The sequence below is a fragment of the Coffea arabica genome, chromosome 10c (assembly GCF_036785885.1).
Source record: "Coffea arabica cultivar ET-39 chromosome 10c, Coffea Arabica ET-39 HiFi, whole genome shotgun sequence".
Lineage (NCBI taxonomy): Eukaryota > Viridiplantae > Streptophyta > Magnoliopsida > Gentianales > Rubiaceae > Coffea > Coffea arabica.
The window spans coordinates 52,081,844-52,105,942 of NC_092329.1; the positions used below are offsets into that span (position 1 = coordinate 52,081,844).

The 24,099-nt window shown below is 35.9% G+C and overlaps 2 protein-coding genes and 1 non-coding gene across 6 annotated transcripts; 2 read left to right on the plus strand and 1 right to left on the minus strand.

The window, feature by feature from the left end:
- The first annotated feature begins 341 nt into the window (after window positions 1–341).
- On the plus strand, window positions 342–448 carry LOC113715303 (small nucleolar RNA R71). Its single transcript, XR_003453937.1, has one exon. It is a non-coding gene; the product is annotated as a small nucleolar RNA R71 (small nucleolar RNA).
- A 6,243-nt stretch (window positions 449–6,691) lies between these two features.
- Window positions 6,692–8,102, plus strand: LOC140015679 (uncharacterized). The gene is made up of 2 exons (XM_072068438.1): window positions 6,692–7,574; window positions 7,840–8,102. The coding sequence occupies exon 1, from the start codon at window positions 6,729–6,731 to the stop codon at window positions 7,557–7,559; it is 831 nt and encodes a 276-aa protein (XP_071924539.1). The 5' UTR covers window positions 6,692–6,728; the 3' UTR covers window positions 7,560–7,574; window positions 7,840–8,102.
- Window positions 8,103–12,442: 4,340 nt separating this feature from the next.
- Window positions 12,443–23,584, minus strand: LOC113714236 (serine/threonine-protein kinase STY46-like). Of its 4 annotated transcripts, none has more exons than XM_072069225.1 (17): window positions 23,150–23,269; window positions 22,744–22,838; window positions 22,181–22,295; window positions 21,066–21,178; window positions 20,726–20,839; window positions 19,939–20,011; window positions 18,817–18,927; window positions 18,312–18,362; window positions 18,024–18,163; window positions 17,792–17,899; window positions 16,708–16,781; window positions 16,151–16,326; window positions 14,503–14,598; window positions 13,911–13,991; window positions 13,765–13,815; window positions 12,794–12,937; window positions 12,443–12,725 (listed from the first exon to the last, which is right to left on the minus strand). In XM_072069225.1, the coding sequence occupies exons 3-17, from the start codon at window positions 22,274–22,276 to the stop codon at window positions 12,696–12,698; spliced, it is 1,458 nt and encodes a 485-aa protein (XP_071925326.1). In that variant the 5' UTR covers window positions 22,277–22,295; window positions 22,744–22,838; window positions 23,150–23,269; the 3' UTR covers window positions 12,443–12,695. The 4 variants fall into 4 exon arrangements, with proteins under 4 accessions (XP_071925326.1, XP_071925327.1, XP_071925325.1 ...); XM_072069226.1 differs by having other exon boundaries at window positions 22,744–22,804; window positions 23,150–23,260; XM_072069224.1 differs by lacking the exon at window positions 22,744–22,838 and having other exon boundaries at window positions 23,150–23,584.
- Window positions 23,585–24,099: the final 515 nt, after the last annotated feature.

Sequence of the window (24,099 nt, forward strand, 5' to 3'; positions counted from 1 at the left end):
TCTCTTGAATCATTGAGCACATCTCTGTAGAATGACCCATAGCAGTGCAGATCCCACACATCTTGACTCGTGATGCATTTCCTATAGCTAATTGCCTAACAAAGGATGTTAATTCGGTCAACTGCTGTTGGATAGAATATGTTTCTACCTCATTTACTTTGCGTGTTGGGGCATCCTCCCTCGTACCAAACTGTTGCGAATTTTCCGCCATTCCTTCAACTAGCTCCCACGCTTCTCGAGAAGTCTTGTTCACCAATGCCCTTCTACTTGCAGCATCAATTATACTCCTGTCTCTAAAACGCAGCCCCTCGCAAAAATATTGGATGAGCAATTGCTCACTTATTTGGTGTTGAGGGAACTTGATGCATAACTTCTTGAATCGCTCCCAATAATCATAAAGCGACTCTCCTGGATGCTACTTGATACCGTATATCTCCTTCCTTAGACTTGCAGCTCGAGATGCAAGAAAATATTTGTCCAAGAACTTTTTCTTCAGCTGATCCCACGTGGTGATGCTACCTGGTGGTAGATAGCACAGCCAGTCTTTTGCGGAGTCCTTCAAGGAGAAGGGAAATGCCCTCATTTTTATCTATTTTTCTGTAATTCTCGGAGGTTTTATGCTGTTGCAAACGACATCAAACTCTTGCAAGTGCTTATACGGTTCCTCACCTGGTAAACCATAGAAAGATGGCAAGAGATGAATTAGACCAGATTTTAACTCAAATGAAGTGTTATCATTTAAAAATAGAAAAGTAACTGAGATGCAGCACTGGAATGTTCTTCTCGAAATTGTCTGGTCTCTTTCTTTGTTCTACGCGTAGTCTTCTCTACCTTAGGATCAAAAATTAATTTACCTGTACGAGAAGAACGAGGCATACACTAGAAAAACACTAGAAAATTAGAACAAAAATGAACATAAAAAGAAACAAATAAACCAACGTCAGTCCCCAGCAACGGCGCTAAAAATTGACAAGTTGTCGATGCCTGTGCAATAATAAAAATAAACCTAGTTACCAATTAAAATAATCAGAGCCTAATTCTGAGTACTAGAGCAGGGACTATAGGTGTGCAATGGGTTACTTGATTCACCCTATTCCTGAAGAGTTTGCTTAACCCGATATACCAGAATGAGATTGCTTATTCAAAAGGAATTATTGATTTGTAAACAGGGCAAGTAGGGTCGTATCATCAGGGATTGAAAAAAATTTGTTTCTTTTCAAATCCACAGTAACAAGGGGATGTTTTTGTATAAATGATAACAATCTAAGGAGTGCAAATAGAAATAAATAGATAACTAGAAATTAAATGACAATTCACTAAAATTAGAGTAATAATAATTAAAGGTCTAGCTAAGAAATAACTTCAGCAATGGTTCACCTAATTGATCATCGACGCAAAGGCAATTCCAATTATTTACTAATAAATAGGTTATAACTGCAAAACAAGCAATGACAGTCAACCCCTCCTTACTGTATCGGTGATTAAGGTACGCCCGTTAATCACTGCTCTAGTTGAGAAATAATTTTAGGGACGCTCGTAAGATTTAATTTTCCAATTGCCTTACGTATTAGAGGAGCCATAATCTAACCAAATAACGCACTACCAGGATTATTTTAAATTAACCCGTGTATTCCCTTGATACAAATTCAATCATGTCAGTTGTCACTATTTCAAGGTAATGAAACAATTACGGATTTAATATCCTAATTGACAATAGGTTACTAAATCAATTCACTATTTCGATCCAAGATAATCAATCAATTTAACAACTAATAGCACTGCAATCAGAGAATATGTAAATACCAATAAATAAGAGGAAAAGATAAAATTAAATCGATCTCACAATTTTTAAACAAATCAAAGTATCCGTTGTTTCTTGACTAGAAAAGAAAATTTAGTTCATTCCTAATGTGAAAGACCCACGTGAGAATTCAAAAATAATATTCACGGATATTGTCTTGATTCAATAGATTCAATTGCGTTGGAATAAGGATAAAAAGCCAAACTATAGAGAGTGATTCAATGTTTTGTTTCGTTTGCATTTTTTCTACACATATGGAAGAAGAAAAACAACTAAAGGACGAAAAAAGAAAAGTCAAAGAAAGGCACCCAAAGTAGTGCTTGGTCTCTACCATCCTATTTCCTATCTAATTACTACTTCCCTTCTGCGGCTGCCTAGAGGAAGAAAGAGAAAGCAGACTTCAGGTCTTGTTCCATCTCCTCCCTTTTCGGCAATTCCCCAAAAGTAGAAAAGTTCCTCCGTTTACCAAAATGCCCCTGGAATGAGGACTGCTACTTGAACTCATTTCTTGATAACTGTCAAATTAGCACTTGTTATGGTATTTGCGTTCTACTTCCTGTAATAAATGCAAATTGCCAAAAGTGAGTAAAATCTGATAATTAATTTACATCAGGTCAGGTAATAGGAAAAATTAATTATAAAATAAATGATAAAATTGCAACCTATCACTTAGAATAACCAGAAATAAAACAAAACAAGAAATGAAAGAAATAAGAGGGGTAGCATAGACATTTTGGATTTTTCTGTTAATTTGGATGATTTCCACCTACGGTCTAATTTAATCCAAAACACAAATGGATTATGTGGAGATTTTTAAACAATGAGGGAGTATCGTGACCGAATCCCAAACCACAAAGGGGATTTACTATATTTTACTCTTAAATTTTGGTTTCATCTCATAGCATACAAGAGTACTATTTCACTGTCTGTCGACCAGGGAGGAGGGTTGGGTTGGGTGGTACGGGGGAGGGAGTCTAAGTAAGAGGTCTCAGGTTCGAATCCTCCTGTTTATACTAAAAAAAAAAAATTTACTATCTGTCGACAAAGATTTTCTATGGTTGATGTACCATAGGAAAAATCTGCCTATACAATTATTTGGAAAAATTATCCATCCAAACATAGTCACGATAGCATTTTTTCAAAAACACTAGATGCAAAATTGTCCCCTTAAACGTGGAAATTCATGATCTTTCCTCGGACTAGTCTACTTGTCAATTTTTGAAAAAAGAATACTCACGCCAAAAACACGGCCTCTTCATCTGCAGAATTCTAAAAAGTTACGTAAACTCTATAAACAAGTTGATAGGTACAATCGTACCCAAGATCAAGTACAGATAGTTGTACATTCACTGCTGCAATAACTAATCTGATGACTTACAAACACATCATGGTCAATCGTTGAATGGTAATGAGTCTTTTGTTATGCATTAGTATTAGTGTGTACACTCTAATAGATTGATACTTATACTCTTTAAATTATCATAATAATACCCTTAATTAACTTTAACCCTTAAAAAGAATACGTGTTAATACACGAGAGTGTGTAACCTGAATTGTTACTTATACATTAGTGTGTAATAGAACGGCAAGCATTATGGTGGTCATTGAGCAACTTATAGGAGAAATAGTCCTATAAGCTGTTCAATGACCAATCACAACTTGCTAATTGGATGACTAATATAGCTCTAGCTGTAATGTTTTAATTAAATTCCATCACTAACGTTGGGATGACTTTTTAATCAAAAAAAAAAAAAGCCTTAGTTCAAGCTTTTCCCCTTATTGTGCATTTTTTAAAACATTTGATAGGCACTGCAAATCTGTCATTTTGGACATTTTATTATTAACTAACAATGAAAGCCGTGGACATCAACCCATATCCAACAAAATATTAAATTAATATTAGAAAAAATTATTAAGTAATTGGAAAAAAAAAAAGAAGAGGCTAATTTTCATTGAAACCCACCGACAAACTATCCGTGTCCATAGCTTTTGAATAGTGCATTCAACGTTTAATTGTATGGTCCAGTTCATTGCCGATTACATGGAGTAAAGATTGTGCTCTTTCCTTTTTCACCCCTTTTGGAATCGATACTGTGGAGAATTGGGTTTTTCCCTCCTTTTTTTCTTTTCTTTCCTTCTGTGCTTTGCAAAACATACGTAAAAATATGAAATCCGAAGCATTCTTTAATTGGGATTAAGTATTGTTGTTGAAATTAAAAAGAAGAAAGAAAGAACAACAAAAATCCCAATCTGGGTTGATTGTTGAGCTCTAGATTGGCTGCATCGTGCTTCCATAGAAGTTCTCTTAGTGTGATACGCTGCTTTCAATCAGTTTTAATATTTAAGTAGAGTGCAAAATAACTTTACTATTTAATGGGTTATAATGCACCATTTGGTACCTCTCACCCACCTATGATTTGATTTACTACTGGCATGGTAATGGACAGAGTTGGGGGGAGCAGGAGGAGGGAGATGGCGGTACCAGTCCGTCAACCACAGCACACCCTCCCTCGGACTTTGCGTGGTAGCGAAGTGGAGGCAGATCGAGCACACATGCACTAACGCCTTAAGTATGTACAATATATGTATGCCAAAAGCATAGCCAAGCCTACCAGCGCATTTCAATAATATTAACCCGGAAATTAAGGGGCATTGAATTAAGTACGATGAATCATATTGGTGCACAATTACAGTTTGAAGCTACCGATTCGAGTAAATTTAAGCGTAAGCACAATCAATCGCCAGTCAAATGCTGAAATATGCATATGCATGGATGAATGTATGGGTTTCTTAGTTCCAGACCAAAGGCCAACAACAATAAGGGAAGGAAGGACAGTTCTCATTTTTAGCACGGACAAGGAGATGAAGAAAAGTGTATGTAGCTTGAGACAGAACAATGGCATGTGACCGCTCCTGAGACCACATAACGTGGGGTGGGGATGGGACGGCCAAGAATGAAGATGCCTGTCGGTCTCTCCGTGCTGCTACCATATGAATCCCCCCGTTAACCAATTCAAGATAAGCCTGAAGTTCTTTTCATCCCCAAACCCTGTCCCATCTGTGTAAATCCAACATCATCATTTTACGACCTGCAACTCAGGTTAAGCATGTTCTATTGAGATTCAGACACCACCCTTCAAAAGATATACTACTGTGAAACCAGCAGCTTAATATCATTGTATAAAAAAAAAAAAAAAAAAGAAAGAAAGAAAAGACATGAAAAGCAAATTTTGTGGGGATAATTTCAAAAATCTCTCCTAAAGTTTTTTACTATTTTACTGGCCTCCTTTCGAATTTTAAAAATTACACCAGTCTTCCTTGAGATTATTTATCTTGTAACATTGAGGTCCAATCAATAATTAAAAAATGATATTATGAGAGAGAAAAAAAATAAACTTTAACATCATAAATATTCTTATCAACATATTAAAGTTAGTTACTGAAATTTTTATGGTGTTAAACTTCACTCTTTGTAATATTTTAGTTACAGATTTTTTGATTACTTGTTGTTGATTTTTTTTTTTTTAGTGTAAACAGGAGGACTCGAACCTAAGACCTCTCACTTACACTCCCTCCCCCCGTACCACCCAACCCAACCCAACCCTCCCCTCGTTGTTGATCATGTTTGACAATGGATTTGTAATTGAAAAGAACAATTTGGATCTTACATTGAGTGAAATATATAGAATGATATACTATTTTTTATGGCATATGTGATTCAATCCTTGATGATAAAAAGCAAATTCAAGTGTTTTCTTTAATGTTTGTGCTGATATTAGATTAATTAAATAATTTAGTAGATGAAGGAAAATGGTGAAATCATATTATCTTCTCTTTCCTAATATCACTATTTAATTATTGATTGAACTTAGATATTACAAAATAATAAATCTCAAGGGAGATTAGTATAATTTTCAAATTTTGGAGAGAAGCTAATGAAATAGTCAAAAACCTTAAGGGAGGTTTACAAAATTATCCCAAATTTGTGGGAATTAGAATAATTGTACTGGACGGCACTGCCGCAACAGAGGGAAAGAGGAGGAGGTGCAGTTAACTTTTTGTTGTTTGAAATCCTTGGTGAAATATTACAGAAAGACAGATAAAACAGTTAGTACATAGATGTATATGACAGGGAAAATGGTACGTCTGTTAATCACATTTGAAACACTTTCATTGGTGAATGACGAAAACTATCAGGCTTGCCCAATAGTTGATCATTGACCAAGACAAATCTTGCCATGCTAGAGGTACCATCTTTTCGTACCTCTTAGTGCACAGGACATTCCTTTGTTTCATCTAGCTAATAATCTACCAACTCATTTCTTTGCAAATGCACCTTTTATGGTCACGTCTACGAAAGCCTTTACAGGATCTTTACCCAAAAAATCAATTCACCGACTCGCATTTGATGTCAGAAATTCTTCTACTTTACTCCAAGATTGACTGTTAATAATAATGACCACTTTGAATTATCACACCATCCTTCTTGATAGGATTTGTGCTAGAGGTAGGGAGGGGAGTCGGCTGCAGCCGGTCTTCTCTTCATAGACAGTACAATATTGCGAAATCGATCGCATTCACGCAATATTATATTTCCAAGTCGTTGCATGGGTAAGCTGCAAAAAAGTACGAACACATGTTATTATATAGCTTAAGATTCAAAACTTTCGAGCATAACCCTCCACCTAACACAATTGAATAATGGATATTCACGATTGTCAAATCTGTCAAAGTACAGTTTGAGGACAACCCATTCCAACCTGCAAAAGGTTTTTTTACTTTTCTAAAGTTGTTGAGAGCTGTTAAAAGATTTACCATGCTTACATCTTCCGAGCCTTGGGAGTTAAAAATGAAGGCACTGAGTGCTATAAAAAGGGGAATAGAGGCTGCCTAGAAGCATACCAGCCTAAAACAAGGATTTGTAGTTATGATGGGAAGCAAAGCAAAAGCAATGGGGTCTGGGCTGACTCCTCTTCTTGCCACTGTTTTAGTGGTGTTTGTTGCTCTTGGCTTGCCCTCAGAAACTGCAGCTGATGATCACTACAAGTATTCATCTCCTCCTCCTCCTTACCACTATCCCTCACCACCACCTCCAGTGCATATACCTCCACCTCATCCTGTTTACAAGTACAAATCTCCACCACCCCCACCACCACACCCAGTTTACAAGTATAAGTCACCACCACCACCTCCTCATCCGGTGCCACACCCAGTTCCTCATCCGGTGCCACACCCAGTTTACAAGTATAAGTCACCACCACCACCTCCTCATCCGGTACCACACCCAGTTCCTCATCCGGTACCACACCCAGTTTACAAGTATAAGTCACCACCACCACCTCCTCATCCGGTACCACACCCAGTTTACAAGTATAAGTCACCACCACCACCTCCTCATCCGGTATACAAGTATAAGTCTCCTCCGCCACCACCACACCCAGTTTACAAGTATAAGTCACCACCACCACCTCCTCATCCGGTGCCACACCCAGTTTACCACTACAAGTCACCACCACCACCTCCTCATCCGGTACCACACCCAGTTTACCACTACAAGTCACCACCACCTCCTCACCCAGTTTACAAATACGAGTCTCCACCACCTCCAGTTTATAAGTACAAGTCACCACCACCTCCTCCACCAGTTTACAAGTATAAATCTCCTCCACCACCACCACCAGTTTACCACTACAAGTCTCCACCACCTCCTCCCCCAGTTTACAAATACAAGTCTCCACCACCTCCTCACCACTACTAAGCAATTGCTTCTGAGGTAATAACACTTGTTCAATATACCCACTTCTGCATGATAAAGCATATCTCTATCAACACAAACTGTCATGTCTATCATGCTAAGTGCCTTCACTTCATCCACCAAAATGACTGCTAGAAAATTTTTTTTATGTTACCAAAGAAAGGCATCATTTTTTCCCTCTGTTATCAAGAACTTGTACAGTATATAGATTAAAGAGTTTTTATTTTAACTAGCTTATCAACTTAGAAATGCATATAGCTGATAACCAGCTGAATATTTGCAGGCAAAGGAGAAGGAAACCATGTTTGAGACCTTCTTGAAGATGTAGAAGCATAAGAATAAAAGCCCAATGTGAAGATGATGATTTCAAGTTTTTCTACGTTACCATTTCTTTATCTAAATTGGTTGTAGCGCCCAAGTTCCTTTGTTTATGGGATTTGTATCGTTTTACGTACCATGCAGTACATGTCATGTTTGTAAGGTTTTCTATCCTGCCGGCAAACCGCAGGTTCCATGTGATAAATGAATACTATTTATGTTACGACACTTTTCTCTGTTTCTCTTATATTTTGTCTTTAATATTCTTAATCATATTTTTAACAAAAATATTCAAACACTTAGGCAATCTGGTCTAATGCTAATTGTATGTTTTACTTTTCTTTTTCACCTGCTCCCCTTTTCAACTCAAAAGGATGCAATAGTTTGTGATCACTGTTTAAGACCGAAACATGATACTAATGAATATCTCATTGAAACACAAGGAAACAAACATTATGAAAATTGTAAATCTTGATTTGATGCAACTATTTATTCGTGGAATCTATAGTTACAAAACTCAAATTGTGACTGCGCTATTGATAAATTATTAATGACGCTATCATCATTATTTTTTTTTTTCAACAAACGATATCATTTTATAGATATTAACACTTGATCTTACAAGAATTAGTATAAAAAGGAGATACTACCCTCGTATCTGCTAAGTCAGTCAGCCATATTGGGAAATTATTCTCCCATTCAATATCATGTACAAGCTTCACAGCATATTGTGCTAATTCATGGCTGATTTGATTTTCAGTTCTACGTATAAACACAAAGGAACATCTTTCAAAAGCTAGACTAAGTTCTTGCACGTCTTCTAAGATAGTTGCAGTCGTGTAGTCATATTCCTTGCATTTAGTAATCTGCTCAACAACTGATTTGCAGTCTGTATGGACTATAATTTTTGTCCAACCTGCTTGGGTAGCCATCAGTAGAGCATTTCTCTCTTCTTCTTTTTTTAGCTACGATACATTTGTATAACCTACTCTATCATAATTTAGGGGGAGGGAGAGCCCAAGGAGACTGTGGTAGGGACTAGTAGGTATACAGACCCAACTAGATCAAAGGAGTGGTATGGCACAACTCTTAGATTTTTTTCGCTGATTGATGAGGTTAGCCCAAGGAGGGACTTAAGTCCCTCCCTGGTGGCCACTGAGCCATTAGCCCAGTAGTTCAGTAGAGCATTTCTCACAGCCCGAGCTTCCACTTCACTTGCCGACCCTTTTCCCTATGTGACAATTCCTTTTGCTTTCAAAAGCTGTCCTTTGCAATTCCTTACTATAATCCCTTGTCCAGTCCTGACTCGTTTAGCTGATATCGCTGCATCAGTATACAACCTTATCTCTTCCTTCCTTGTCCGCACCCTCCTGTTAGGTAAGGCATCGTTCAGCTTCCCTGTACTCTCCATCTGGTCCGTCTTCCTTACCTGTTCAAACTCAAGCCATTCATTATTTATCCCTAGCTAGTTTCGACTACAACAGAACCCAATATTTTTCCCCATGATAAACTAACTCTTGTGCTTTTTGTTTAGAAGATGAAAGGAAATAATTGATCGCATAATCTCTAATGATTACAAAAGCAGCAAAAAAATAGTAGGACACTCTTCCCATAGTTTTAACAATCCCCATGACCCTTAAGATTTTACATATCGAATGAATTAAGGAACATAGGATCTTCGTGCTGCACAGCAAATTCATGCTTGTGATGCAAGTACTAAAAATGAATCCACATATGCTTCACGCATTTGGGATATCATCATAGTTTTTTAAGCATTTTTTTTTAATTTTGTGATTACATTTCTTGTCTGACAGCTGGACTCAATCGAAAAACACAAGTAAACAATATCTCGAAGTATGATCAGTTGAACTTTCAAGCTTACGAAATTGTCAAAAGAGAAAACAAAAAATAAGGACTGTCAAAACTTTCTTAGTGAATCTGACTTCGTATTACGTGATAACGATATGGAATTGATGTCAAAACTCTCTTCTCTGCAGACATCTAACTCGTAAATGAGAATTTTATATGGGGTTTTCATGGCAAACCGAATTCTGAAATGTGAAAGGATATCATATTATCATGCTAACCTTCTTCAATCTTTTTTTTTTTTATCTTGTTTCTAACCAAAATTAGACGGATCAAAATTTGCAGTGTATCTCTTATGGAACATGCTTTCATATCATCTTCTCTTAATCCATAAAAGTGTGCTTTTTGCAAATCTCAGTCACTCATTCTTTTGCTGCCCAACTGCGGATTAGCTAAAGAACCATAAGCTTTCTAATCAAGTTTTCACCATCAACAAAACTCAACAAACTAAACTCAAAAATATACTCTATTTTTCTTCTTAACCTTCATCAGTTCTCGGCTCTCCAGTTTTCTTGAAGTACAAATGGCTAGTTGAAGGACAGCAAATTATCATCTCATAATAATGTCATCATGACGAATGATCAATAGAACAAATAAAGGTCGCATTAAAATGGGAAAAAAAATTAGGGTATCATTAAGCATGCATTGGAGCAGGAGGATTAGGCCTCAGAATCTAATTAAATGTGAAGTGATTGGTAGGGATCTTCGGAAGATTACATATAAGACTTTGAAAGATTTTGAAAAGTACACATGTTAGCCAGAGAAAATAACAGGCCGTCAAAGTGTCCCATGATTGGGGTTGAATAGTCTGCTTTTACAAAATAGGGGAGTTTCGCCAACTCATTGATGGTGACATCAAGATCATTATCTGACAACTAATTGAAAAGACTTCTACTGTTTTGTACATGTCGAGGGTCTAAGTTATTTGTCCTATTATTCTTTTTTCTTGTCGAAATTGATTTGTTGCGATGTTATTATCATGAATTTCATGGCTGAGAAATAGTTATCTGGTACTGTTGATTATTCTCTCTTCTTATTGAAATTGTTTGTTGAGATGTTATTATCATGAATTTCATGTCTGAGAAATAGTAAATTGGTACTGTTGATTATTCTCTCTTCTTATTGAAATTGTTTTGTTGAGATGTTATTATCCTGAATTTCACGTCTGAGAAATAGTTTGTTGGTGTGTTATTGGAGTTATGCAATATTGATGTTAAAAAATATATTTTATATTTTTAATTCGGTAAGCACACAAAATATAAGGCTGACCCACTATTAAAAAAAATTATTTTTGGACCCACTATAAAATTCGAATATTATCAACCACCCCTGACATCTGACTTGCTAATCTTTTGCTTGCTAAATTAAACTTTTGCCCACAGTTAAACACTTGACCACCCACTTTTTTTTATATATATATATTCTGTTCCCTGTAGGCTATACAGAAGAACCCCAAAAAAAATGTATTAGTTGATATTCAATTTTGTGGAGGTAGACACAATCCTGTGAATGTAGCCTGGAAGTTGGATGTGCGAAACTTAGAGAAGGGAATTTTTTTTTTTTTTTATGTGTTTTGGATATTTTGAAGTGTGTAGGTAAAAAATTTTAGGAAGTTTTTTGGGATTCCTGTAGCAAAAATTGTTAAAAAACTAGTAGGTCAAAAACTTGCTTAAAAACCTGGCTTCCAAACATGATGTGCCCATTCTTGTCTAAGCCATCAAGAAATTCTATATTTCTATTTGATTTCATGATTAAAAAAAAAGAAGAAGACAATATCGTCTTAAAAATTTGTCAATACAAATAGTAAATACTTGTACTTCTTCTTGCAAAAATGTATACATTCTTAATAAAATATTCATCAGAAGGTGTAGAGAAAAATTCTGACCAAGAAGGGGAAAGTTTTTCCTAATTGACAATTATAATAGATGCAAATTTACCCCCAAGTTAGTTTTAAGAGACCATTTCTATGGTTTAGTAGTAGCCATCATTCTTGAAAAAATGAAAACTCCAAGAAATCAAAAGAAGGGACAAAAACACTTGCCGGATTCTTGACGGCGAGGGTTATTCAGTAAATAAAAATAATAAACATGTGATTTCAATTTTCAAGGCCACCAACTTATATATCTTTTTGCAGTTTTTATTGAAAATCATGCCTTGTATTTAGGAATTGGACTTGGAGGTATCATTCTGCCAAACTTCTCGATGGATAGTTTTCAAGTAGGTACCATTGGATAATAGCAATTAGGCTCCTATATCTGAAAATTAACTTTGTGATTAGCACAAATGGAAGGCTTTCACAAGTTAAGATGCCACTATTAGCCATTAATGTTCCCCAAATTTATGATTATCTCTTTATCTCCACATTGTTACTCCACCCCTAAAACCATACGAGCAATAATTGAAGGAATTTTATATAAAAATTTCAAATTCATGATGTCTTGTCACATTACTAGTATCCTATTTGACTAGTAAAGCTAAACTAGGACTCATTTTTAATGCTTATCAAAATATCATATCAAAATTATTGATCGGAATAATTGAGAAAAGATGATTCTCCCCTCACCCGGCCAAGTCTTCTTTTGTTTTTTGTTCTTTATCATGTGATTGATTAGATGAGCAACTGATTAGCAAAAGCAAGACCAAACAGATAATTACCTACTAATCTTACAATGAATCTAGAAAAGCTTACTCAAAAAAAGGTGTAGGGAAAAACAAAAGGCATTATATATCCCTCCTCCTTGTACAAGATCAATAATAATGTCTGATAGTGGGCGCTCAAAAAGACTTGGTACAATGACTCTCGTTACTCTACAGTCCTATACCAGTGGCTCTGTAAAAATTGTCCAATTTCCCTGAAGACGTTAATACACTCTGTATCAGGAACTGGGTAAAAACAAAAGGATCCCTCATTAGTTACTGCAAAATTCGGCCGTTAGCATGTAGTGTAAGCAACGTTCAGCTGCCATTCGGTTCTTCGGGAAGTTCCTGCAATCCTTACATGTCAATGTTAAAACTTATCAAAAAGAAGCAGCAGATTGGCTACCAACATTTACCTGAACTTCCTGTTGAAGAAGTTCTTCGAGCTGTACCCTTATATTGGAGAAGGAGGGTCTGTTCTCGGGTATCGCTTCCCAACATCTTTGCATCATATTTAAGAGCTTTGGATGCGCATCCTTGGGAAGCTCAGGCCGAAGACCCTAGAGGGAACATACATCGAGTCAATTCGACATTAACAAAAAAAAAAAAAAAAAAAAAAAAGAAAGTAACTTCTAGGAAGAAATGGTAAAAGTTGTACTCCTTACATGAAATGGAAAAAGATTGTTATCTCGCTAAGGGAATTAAAAAAAAAAAATTGCAAGGCACTTAGAGACGAGACAATTGTTCCGAAAAAAAAAAAATCAATTTTACCATCTTGATTGTGTTGCCACACTCTCTGAGGAACAGTCTTACCAAAGCGCTCTATTCAACCAAAGGAGGTATAGCGACTATTACTCATAGGGTATAGCGACTATTACTCACAACCAAAGGAGGTACATCACTGAATACATTTCTTTACATCTTGTTACTTCAACTTCCATTAACAAAGTACTTGCAGTTCACAACTACCTCACTTCCACCAAAATGAATTGTCTCACTTTATGGTTTGTCCCAAGATTAATGTCTAGATTCCCAAAACTGAAAAGTTTTATCAGCAACCCTTCCTTTTAAGTACTTTGTGGATCAGTGAGACTAGCCCATCCCCCATGTTTCCCATCTCATACCTAATTATCTAACATGACGACCTTACATGTTCTCCTATTCGTCCACGTACCATTCTAATTTTCCAACCATTACTTGATATACTTGCCTAGCCAATATAAAATATCAATTTTGGAACTCCAGGAAAAACATTATCACAAACTTATGATGTATCTGCATCAAACCAGCTCCTATGCATCACTCGCATTTCAGTGCACAACTGACATAGTTAACCAACATAAGCCGCCTAACGTATCATTGTAAGAAATGAATCATGTTGTAAAACCTGTCTGACTCCCAAGGCAGCTTGAAGGGGTGTCATGGTGTTGTATGGAATCTGCAGATACAGCAAACTGATTGTAAATTTTCAAAGAGAAGACCCATCCAATGAAGTTTAAATTTTCTATAAAGCATGACAAAACTCAAGAGCACCTTGGACGTCACAAGCTCCCAAAGAACAATCGCAAAACTAAATACATCTGCCTTCTGATCATATGGCTGGTGGTTTATAACCTGCAAACAAGCAGATCGAATTTAAGAAAAATGAGCTGTTCAGCGTAAGAGAGAAACAGACAAATAAAGCAACTCCCGGTAGTTACTACTTACTAGGTCATTGAAGTAACATGAACAATCTACTAGAGGAGTAAGAGTCAAGGGAATAATGAAGGATTAAACTATTAAATGTAGAAATTCTTTTCCAGGCAATGGATATATAACCATTTCAAAGATAAGAAATCACTGGCAATAGGCATATGTTAAATCTTGTCTCACGAAGAACTGGAAATACCATAATAATTTGCAATATGATAGAAAAATTAATTGCACAGAGCAACAGCTTCATTTAAATAGCTATGTGGAAAGGATGGAACCAAATCAAGTCTCTAAAACCACAAGGAGATCAAAAGGATCTCCAGCATGCTTCACACTTTTCAACATGCGTAGTCCAAAGGTATACGCAAAGCTGGAAATGATATATAAACTATAGATGGCTTCATTAGCTTTTTAAAGAACAAGGCAGTCAAACCTCAGGAGCCATCCATCTGTATGTTCCAGTCTCAGCTGTCATCACACCCCCAACAGATTGAAATCGAGCAACACCAAAATCAGCTACCTTAACAACCTTTTAAAAAAAAAAATTAATGATCACTCACATGAGTAATATACTAAGCAGCACGATGAGCAAAACACCAAGACATGCAAGAGTAAAATAGAATCACTTAAGAACAAGTAAAATGCAATCACCCGATTAGAATGTAAAATAAAACCACTGATGTCCAACAATGATCAGTGTATTCTAGATGCTAAAAGGTGGCAAGACAGCTAATCAAGGGTTCAAGAAACATTAACAAAAAAATCATTCCTGCTAGTTTGAATGCAATCTTGTGGAGAATCTTTACTCAAACCGCACATTGTTGGAGTCATAACTCGAAATAGAAGTTTATCATCTTCTAATTTGGATTTCTCTACATTCATATTCAAAAGCAGGTTTGTTTAATCTCCATAAAATGAGTAGATTCCAGATTTTAAAATCAGTTTGTTTCTTAAAAGACTTGCAGGTCTCAGCAAATTAGCAACATCAAATTGGCCCCACAGTTAATCTTTTAGTTACATATTTGTACTGCACTGAGTGCAAAAGCATTTGTCTATAGACAAGAGTTTCTTATAACCTGAATATAATTCTTAGGACATTAAGACAACTTTGGTCATTCTGAAATTAAGGTCAGATCCCAAGAATTTCATAAACCCCCCCCCCCCAACACCCAATTTTTTTTCGTCATATTATTCATACTAGCAAAAGATGCCTAAAATTTGTGCACTGCTGCTATTTCATTTTTAGATTGGAAGTTCACCTAAACTAAATGGGCATCACACAACCATCACAGCCATCCCAAAAGAGCATTATATTTATGGCAGTAGAAGAACTTAATTACTTCAAATGATGCAAATATTCATCCAAAGAAACAAGAACGGGCAACACTTGGTCAGAGAATGACAAGTTTTGACATTGCAGCTGACCAAAAATCTTCACACTCATGTCGTAGCCAAAAATATTGCATGTAACTCAGCGAATCTAACATCCAAAAGACAAGAAATTGGCTAGATTAACTCTGGTCCAAAAAAGCTATATTCAAGGACTATCAGTGACCAGGAGAAAAAGGTAAAGATATAAACAGTTTTTTCCACATAGTCAAACATAAGCACCATATTAATTTATCAAAAAGTGCAAAATAGAATTCCATTCAGATAATAGTGCTAAAGGGAAGAATTGAATAAGCAAGAGTATTTTGCATTGGGTGAAAGTAATTTTGCATCACATCCACTCCCTAGGGTCACTCTCAGAGTCATATCAAAGGAATAAGTATCGTGAAGCCATCAAAAGCTGACCGGCTATATGGTTGGTAAGATCATAAGATACTTACAATAGGGACTTTACAACTACACAAACTGCTAATTGATTTTTTAAAAATTTATTTTCCATGACAAACGCACAAATACCTCCACTATCCCCCCCCCCCTTCCCTCCCTACCCACTGGGGATAACAAATCCTCCTCCTGAATAGGAAATCAAAAACAAGTATCAGGATTTAACTGAAAAAGTTTTGTTTTTTTTTTTTTTTTTGGGTCTACAGCCATCATCAAAAGAATCCAATTGGCACATTCAAACTACTTACTTTGGCACTATCCATCAGCAAATTTGCTGTCTTTAGATCCCTGTGGATAATGTTGTTTAGATGCAAGTATTCCATTCCCTTGCAAACATCAATGGCAAACTTCAGCAGCTGTGGGAGCTTCAACACAATATGGTTCTTGTGCAAATATTCATACAGGCTCCCCCCAGGCATGAATTCTTCACACAGCAGCAGGAGTTATGTCAACAAGTTACATAAGCATTCCAACAAGGATATAAGTTAACTTAGTTATCTAATATGCAAAACTACAAAATAATGTATAGACACCACTCAAGCAACACATAATACTTAAAGAGACACGATGAAGATGAAAAAACCATATGCATTAACATAAGTGCCAAAGTTCCATACATACAAGATAGCAATTGAACTTTCAAAATAACCAAAATGAAAGCATCTTTATTCACTTAATTAAGAACCAACTATGATTAGATAGTTTTTTTTTTTCATTTTCTTCAAGTACAGTTAGAAAATGTGAGCAATGGCAGAAGATAAACAAGACATGAATATAAATATTAGTCAGTCCCAAAGCCATGTACCTGTAACTATCCAAAAATTAGGAGATTTTGTACATGCACCAATAAAACGAACAACATTTTTATGCTGAACTTGCCTGCACTCAAATAAACACGTAGAATTAGTCAAATTGCTAACAACTTTTGCTTTGGACATTGTAAATGAAATTGAATCATCAAAATACATCTGCACCCATGCAATTTAGCTAATTGAAGAACAACACAAGATGGCATCTTCCTAGTTTTGAGAAGGGTGTATCAAACAAAGAAACAATGTCATAGGTTTCTAAAGAAACCTGCCTGAGGATATAACAGTGCCGCAATTACAAACTGCAATGTGCACCAAATATTTTTAACTGCCTAACTACTTCAAAGGCAGGAAGAGCATGCATGACTTTCTTTGTTTTTCCTTTCAGATCCCTTATTACTACCAGCTTAACCTGCTTCATTTCTTACTCAGTTACATGCAAATTTTCAACTCAAAACTTAACAAATTGCTAAGCAAAAGAGTTTGGTCATTCAAGCTTTCATTTAAACCTCAAGTCAACCACGTTGAATAATACAAAGCTTAAATCCTACCTCGACATGGGTAAGATAACATTAGGGTTCATACTTGAGCCCCAACCCAACTGAAGCCCCCAACCTTTAGATAAAGAAGTTACTACAAGTTTTAGTAACAATTTAGGATGTCTTATTGTGGTACGGATGCTTAATTCTTGCAAGACAAAACAGCAGAATAAATTTCTATAATGTCAAGGAGCTATGGAAATTATTTGTAAATACACCACATTTACGAGCTTTAACTGGTTAGTTTGCTTCAATGTTGCTTCCCTGGAGAGCTATCTACACGAAGAATAAATGAAAAATTTCAACTCATTTTTCATCATTTTATGACCATCCAATGATGCACTGACACGCTTTCTGGTGCTACTGTACACAGCCTGTCACTCTTTTTCTAAGCTCAGTCCTCAAAATCTTAATAAGAACTGAAAATAACTTATTGTTGAAAGCGCAAAATTTCAACAGACCAAAATATGACAGGACAGTATTTTGGGGGTTCTCAGAAAAGATTAATCATCAGAGGCTCGCATCAATCACAATCATGTACCTCAAGATAGCCACTTCTTGAGCAAATTCATCCTCTAAGGTGGCATTCAAATGCTCCGATCTGAGAACCTTAATTGCAACATCTTGACCTTTATAAACTCCTCGATACCTTTTGCCCAATTGCAGTTGAGAGTGAGTGACAGAAAAAAGAAAAAAAGAAACAGGAAAGTGGAATATCTTTTCTGTTTTCTTGCCTTCCAATCTATGCATATAGGAAAAAATATTCAACTCACAGGTCTCCACACGACCCCGATGCAATTTTCTCCCCCATTTTGAGCAATCTTGTATCTATTTCCCAATCACCAGGCTTTGCTTCCATAGGTAAAGCTTTTTCCACAGCATGCTTGGAATGTGTAGAGCCAGACCAAGATCCCTATGGCAGTTAGAACAGGGCATTGTTTTAATTTGATTTTCACAAAGAGGTAACAAAAAGCATAGGTATCATGTTTTAACAAGTGGGCACATATCAAAAGTAGTGACAACAAAAGAATAACAATATCATCACAAGGAAATTGAATTACCAAATTTCTAGCTATTGCTTTTCTCATTTCTTCACACAAGCCTTCTGTATCCTGACCACAAGATTGCAAAGTCAGCAACATTTTGACTCAGCAGAGATCCCTGTCATACAAGAAATATAATCACAATGCTCCTTATATGAAGATTTAACATGTCCCATGAGAATGAACTCATCCATATTGATAACTCAAGAGATACTGATGCTATGTTACAAGAATGGTTCTCCCTCTCCGTTGTCATACCCCGCAAATCATGAAGCTTTAGTGGTCAGCAATGAACAGAAAAACCAACATTAAGAAGTTTCACATGATAAACACATTGTACATGCAGCTTAAGGATACATCAATTATCACTTGTCCAAAAACCAAAAGATGTAGTACCTATAAATGAAATATGGGAAATATTTAACAAAGGAATGGCATCAGCATAACTGGTTCAACCAAGCAATCTTCCAGCGCATTGAGTCTAGAATATAAGCTAAAATGTTAAAACTGAAATCACAGTTACCTCAGCAGGCCATCCATCCACCACAAAAACATCTAAAGAGTAGCCATCAGTTGTGGAAAACACATGAGCTTCACGGATGTTAAGCCCAATATCAGAAAGCAAAGCTGAAAGCTGGAAAGAGGGACACGAAGTTTAAAGTCATTACAAAATGTTTATCAGCAAAATCAAAGCAACCATATCCAGTGCCTAATGCCTATAGCAATTTTCTCAGATGAAACGTACGGTTACCCATTTATATCTTATATCCAGTAGATATAGCAAGCATGATTAACCCGTAAGACTTTTCAGCCATTCCAACAAATTTATGCTAATATTATACAGTAGCATTCTCATTAACCCTGAAATGCAGTAGTATGTCGCAAAGTTTCTAGGAATGTTTGGCCCACTAAGCATACTAGGGATACCACAATTACACAGCACCAATTCCCCTTCGTACAAAACACTTCACAAACAATGACATAAGACATATTAGAACAAGATAAATACGAATTCTAATAATCATTTAAATGCACCAAAAAGAAATATTATGTGCAACATTCCAAAACAAAACTAAATGATATTACATCATGTATCATATAATGCATATGTTTGATTCTTACATTCAGGGACTGGTGGGCACGTGAGACTTCAGTAACAAAAGAAAAGTGTAACCCTAATAGTATCAGAGTTCAAAATTGCAGCATATATGGCTATTTTATGAGAACTAGATACTTAGCTTAATGTGTCCCTCGTATATGCAAATAGATTTGCATTATTTTCTTTCGGTTAATATCAATCAGTTATTTCAACTTCCTAGTCCTAATATTACTCTGGTTTATTAGGAAAAAAATGCAATAATGCATGTATACTTGACTCAATATACAAAGGTTTTCGTTGCCTAGAAGAGCAGGACAATCAAGTTCACTATTTTCACTTTTGGAGGCTTAGAACCTCCGGAATGTCAAATATTAGCATTGATATCATGCATATTTGGAAAAGTTAGTGTTGAACTTACAATATAACAAAAATCTTTTTGAAACTCATCAATCATAAGCTTATGAGGCAAAATGGAGAACTAAAAGAATCCATAGCCATACTACACCAATTTCTTCAATTGATAAATTATCTCATTCAAGCATTAACCTGACTGAGGAGCTTGGGCTTGTCAACAGTTGAAAATATTACTTCATGGATTGGTATATGTGAAACGTCCTGCCTGCACTACAGAAAAGCAATCAAATAACACAAAAATCCTTGGAGTAGAAGTCTAGTATCATTTATCCATATGCTTAAACAGCTAAGGCCAGTGAGACTGTGGGCAAAAGAATTGCAAAAATGAACGAGCCAAAACTCCAAAAAAATAATCTTTCTTCAACATAGAGAGATTCACAGATGAACAGAAATATACTTTAAATCCCTTAAACTCCAAAATTTATTATGGGTAGACTAAAAAGTATTTTGGTTCGTGTAACAAGGCAACAATCAAAATCTTCCTTTTGGAACTGCTGCACATGTCGAAAGCTTTCACATCATTAATTCATCTGGCATAGAATTGTAATGATGGACAGTTCCTAACTCAAAAGTAATCATAATATAATATTAAATGAAGTGTTAGAAATAGTTTTTTGACAAAATTTTGTTCTTTTCATCATTAACACTACTTCTTTTAGCTTCATAATTAATGGATTTGCCACCTTATGTTCCAAAATCCTTTACCATATGTTACCTGAACACGATAAGTTTCTGTTTTTTTTTTTTTCATCAGTCCCAAAAAACTCTCTCCCAATGTTTTGATATGCTGTCATTCCACGGAGAAACTTACCAATACAGCCCAGTAGAATCCAACTCATCTCATCCGTAGTTAGATCAATCTTAAAAAGTTAACCAACAGACAGGAAAGCAAAGTAAATAAAGTTCGCTTAGAAACTACCTTCTGGTAAAATCTTCAGCTGGTGTTCCCCTCTCCATCTCATTGGGATACTTTCTAACATCCAAGTTTAGGTCCTCAAGCTTACAGCAAGGTTCAAAGTCATTCACAGAATTCCTGTTCTAATTTCAGTAAATGAAAAAAGCCAAAGAAAGTCGGGGGAAAGGGGTGAAGTGCAACACACACAGCCAAAATGCAATCTTATTGGATGAAACAAACTGTAAGGCAAGTATTACATATCTATCATCCAATAACAAAAACATTGAAGTGTAAGACATGTCAACTCTTACGAATATGCTCAATCAACTGAAACAATAAAACCATAATAGCAGTTTAAACACACCTATCATGCAGTTGCAACTTCCCGTCATTATCATCACTACCAGGTGGCTTTGCATCTGGATAAACACTTAAGATTTGTCGATCCTCAATATCATCTCCCTTGGTCCAAAAATTCTTTCCAGAGTAATGGAGGGCAGCAAGAACATGAAAATTAGAGACAAGGGATAAGACTTGAAAAAAAATAACCAAATCAAACAGGGAAGTCATCACTGCTGTCATTGCAACAAGGTGAAAGACTACTAAAGAGAGAGAGTTGGGGCAAAAGTCCATGGATCACCAAGGGAAAGCATGAAAATAAGATCGCTACAACTAAGAAGAGAGAGAGGTACATATGTCACATTTAATTCTTCTTTTTAAACAATCTTCAAAATTAAAGTAAACAACTCATTATTTAGGTTTATGTTATAGATAGAAAAACGATTTAAGACCCCAACTGGAAGAAACAAAGAAAAAGTAGACTTCAGTTTTACATTTAAAAAAAAAATCTCCAGTAAGAAGGGATTGAAGTAGCATTTCAGCATTTCAAAGTTACTCTCACACTCATTTTTGTGTGATTTTTGTGCTTTCTTGTGCCAAGCAAGGTTAAAGAACGTGGCAAACATCATAAAAATTTTCATGGATACCCTTCACTTTGTATTTTCAGATGATTAGCATTTGTAGCACTTTCAACAGTAACAGTAGTTATTGCACCATAATGGTATCTTCTTATACAATTTCACCAAAGTCTTAACAAATCCTTCAGATTAAGGTACTTAAACTGCAAAATCTACCACATACTGCAAAAGTAGAGTTCAATCCAGCCTCAACCATGTGCAGTATTCTAACTGCTCAGATACATCATATTGACACAAATTAAAGAATTGTCATATATTGTGTCTCTTTGGGTAGCAAACTGGTAAAAATGAGATCGATAACATTATACAGTGCAAAGTATCACAATCAATATTTTGAGCACAGAGAGTGGAATTATAGCCCTCATTAAATCAAGGGATGTAGTTCAACCAGAAAATGGGAATTAAAGGCCATGAGAAACGTTAAAGGAAACAAATAGAAGGGTGATGCTTACCAACCACAAGTGAAAAACAAGAGAGCAACACATCTGACAAGCAGTGTTACCTCTAAAAACCGAATATGGAAAACGGGACAATTTTCAGGATCTCTTGCCATAGAAAGAAGCTTCTGATGCAGCAATACATCTTCCACTTTATCCATATTAATGTCCAATCCATAGCTAGAAACAACAAAAGCACAAGAAAGTCAATAAATTCCTTAGATGACAACTCTTATTCTCTTCGACCAGCAGAATGCCTTCATGCTCTTGGTGACCATCATTTAGAACCCTTCCCAATATCGGTACTTCGGTACTTCATAAAATCACAATTTCAACACCCAATGTAAATGAAAAAAATTTAGCAACTCATGCTTCCAAAAACTTGATACACACATACACCATAATCTAAAAGAGAGTATAACAGAAATCCATAAGCCGCATCATATAACATTCTAAACAAAGATAAGACAATCACAAATCATTTAGGCTAGTTCAAATAGACACCAACTTCTACAGCAAAAGCACACACATGGCCAAGCCATAAAACAAGTCAATATCTATATAACTAAGATGAACAAAATAATATCTTTATAAAGTTCAATAATTGTTAAGTAATGCCAAGTATCACCTTTTGCATTTTATACAGATGACGCACTAGGCTATATTTGAACAGCTTCGTTGCCACGTTACTACAAAATGTCGAAAACGAATTCAACCCCAAAACTGCCTTTCGCATCACAATTAAGCAGCAATCAGCCACAATTCAACAATTCCAATTTTCAAAAATTACCAAAAAAAAAAAAAAAGAAGGGAGAAGGAGAATAAAAACAACAATACTAATCCAAAACAGGAAACCGAAACCAATTCCACACAAGCATTGCATAAATACTTTTAAAAAAAATCTCCACATAACACCCGCACTATGTGTCAGTGTGCGACTGCGTGTACCCTTATAAACACTAAAAAAAGAAGTTGAACAAGCTAAAGAAAAAGCATTAATTCATGAAACAACTAAAAATAAAGAAGAAAAATACCTAGCAGGCAAGCTGTTGAAGTGAACATCTAGCAGCTCCCGCAACTCCGGATTAGAAACCGCCTCATCATTTCCGCTCTCCACCAACCGATTGTAAACATCATTTCTTATATCATAAGTTCCGAAACCACCAAAACTCCTCGCCGGTGAAGAGCTCTCACCGACTCCTTCTACCAAATCCATATACAGTTTTAAAAAATTAAAACAAAAAACAAAACAAAAAAAAAAAGAAAAAACCTCCTTTTCTTCAAATTTCTATACGCATATTAGCTCAAATTTGCTATTTTCGAATAAATTCTTTTTACATATCTGTTGCGTGGGAAAATTCATCACCAGCTGAAGCTTATGCTAAGGAAGAAGACTGAGGTGAGGATCTCTGTTGACGGGTGGAGTGGGAAAGAGTTAGAGAGTAAAGAAAGGGGAAGGGGGGGGTGGGATGAAATTTTAGTAAGAGTAGAGGGTATTTCTGTCATAGCGTAGTTTTGATGCAAGAAAGTCGAGGGCATTTTTGTCAGGATGGTTTTGACGTAACAAGAAAATGGAGGTCTTTTCCCGGTTTTGTCCCGGCAGGGCGAGTCGTTTGAGGGGCAAATAATTTATTTATTTGTGTTTTTAAAGGTGCAGTAGTGCGTGAGAGAGCAAGCGAGACCACGAGGCGTCATTTTAATTCTTCATTCTTTTTTTTTTTTGTTATATTAATATTAAATAAAAAAGTGGATGGGGATAGGATTGAGGGCACATCACATAGGTACGGTTTTTCCTTTTCTTTTTTTTTTCCTTTTTTTTTGTGATAGTTTTTGTGATTATTGTATTGGATATGTTTCTAATGTACTGTGCATGCGGCCTTTTATGAATTTGGACAATAAGATGCTTTCCTTATGATTTGAAAGGGCACTACGGAATTTAAGGTACAAAAAGTTTGAAGTCATTTGAAGAATGGATAATGTTGGT

Bases quoted from the DNA above. Each gene is read 5' to 3' on its own strand.
- LOC140015679 (XM_072068438.1), top strand. From the start codon at position 6,729: ATGATGGGAAGCAAAGCAAAAGCAATGGGGTCTGGGCTGACTCCTCTT.
- LOC113714236 (XM_072069224.1), bottom strand. From the start codon at position 23,331: ATGGATTTGGTAGAAGGAGTCGGTGAGAGCTCTTCACCGGCGAGGAGT. The intron at 20,840-21,065 runs GTGTGTTTAAAC...AAATTAGAACAG, and splicing joins AAGTTGCAACTGCATGATAG to GAATTCTGTGAATGACTTTG. The intron at 18,363-18,816 runs GTAACTGTGATT...TCTTGTGGTCAG, and splicing joins TGGATGGATGGCCTGCTGAG to GATACAGAAGGCTTGTGTGA.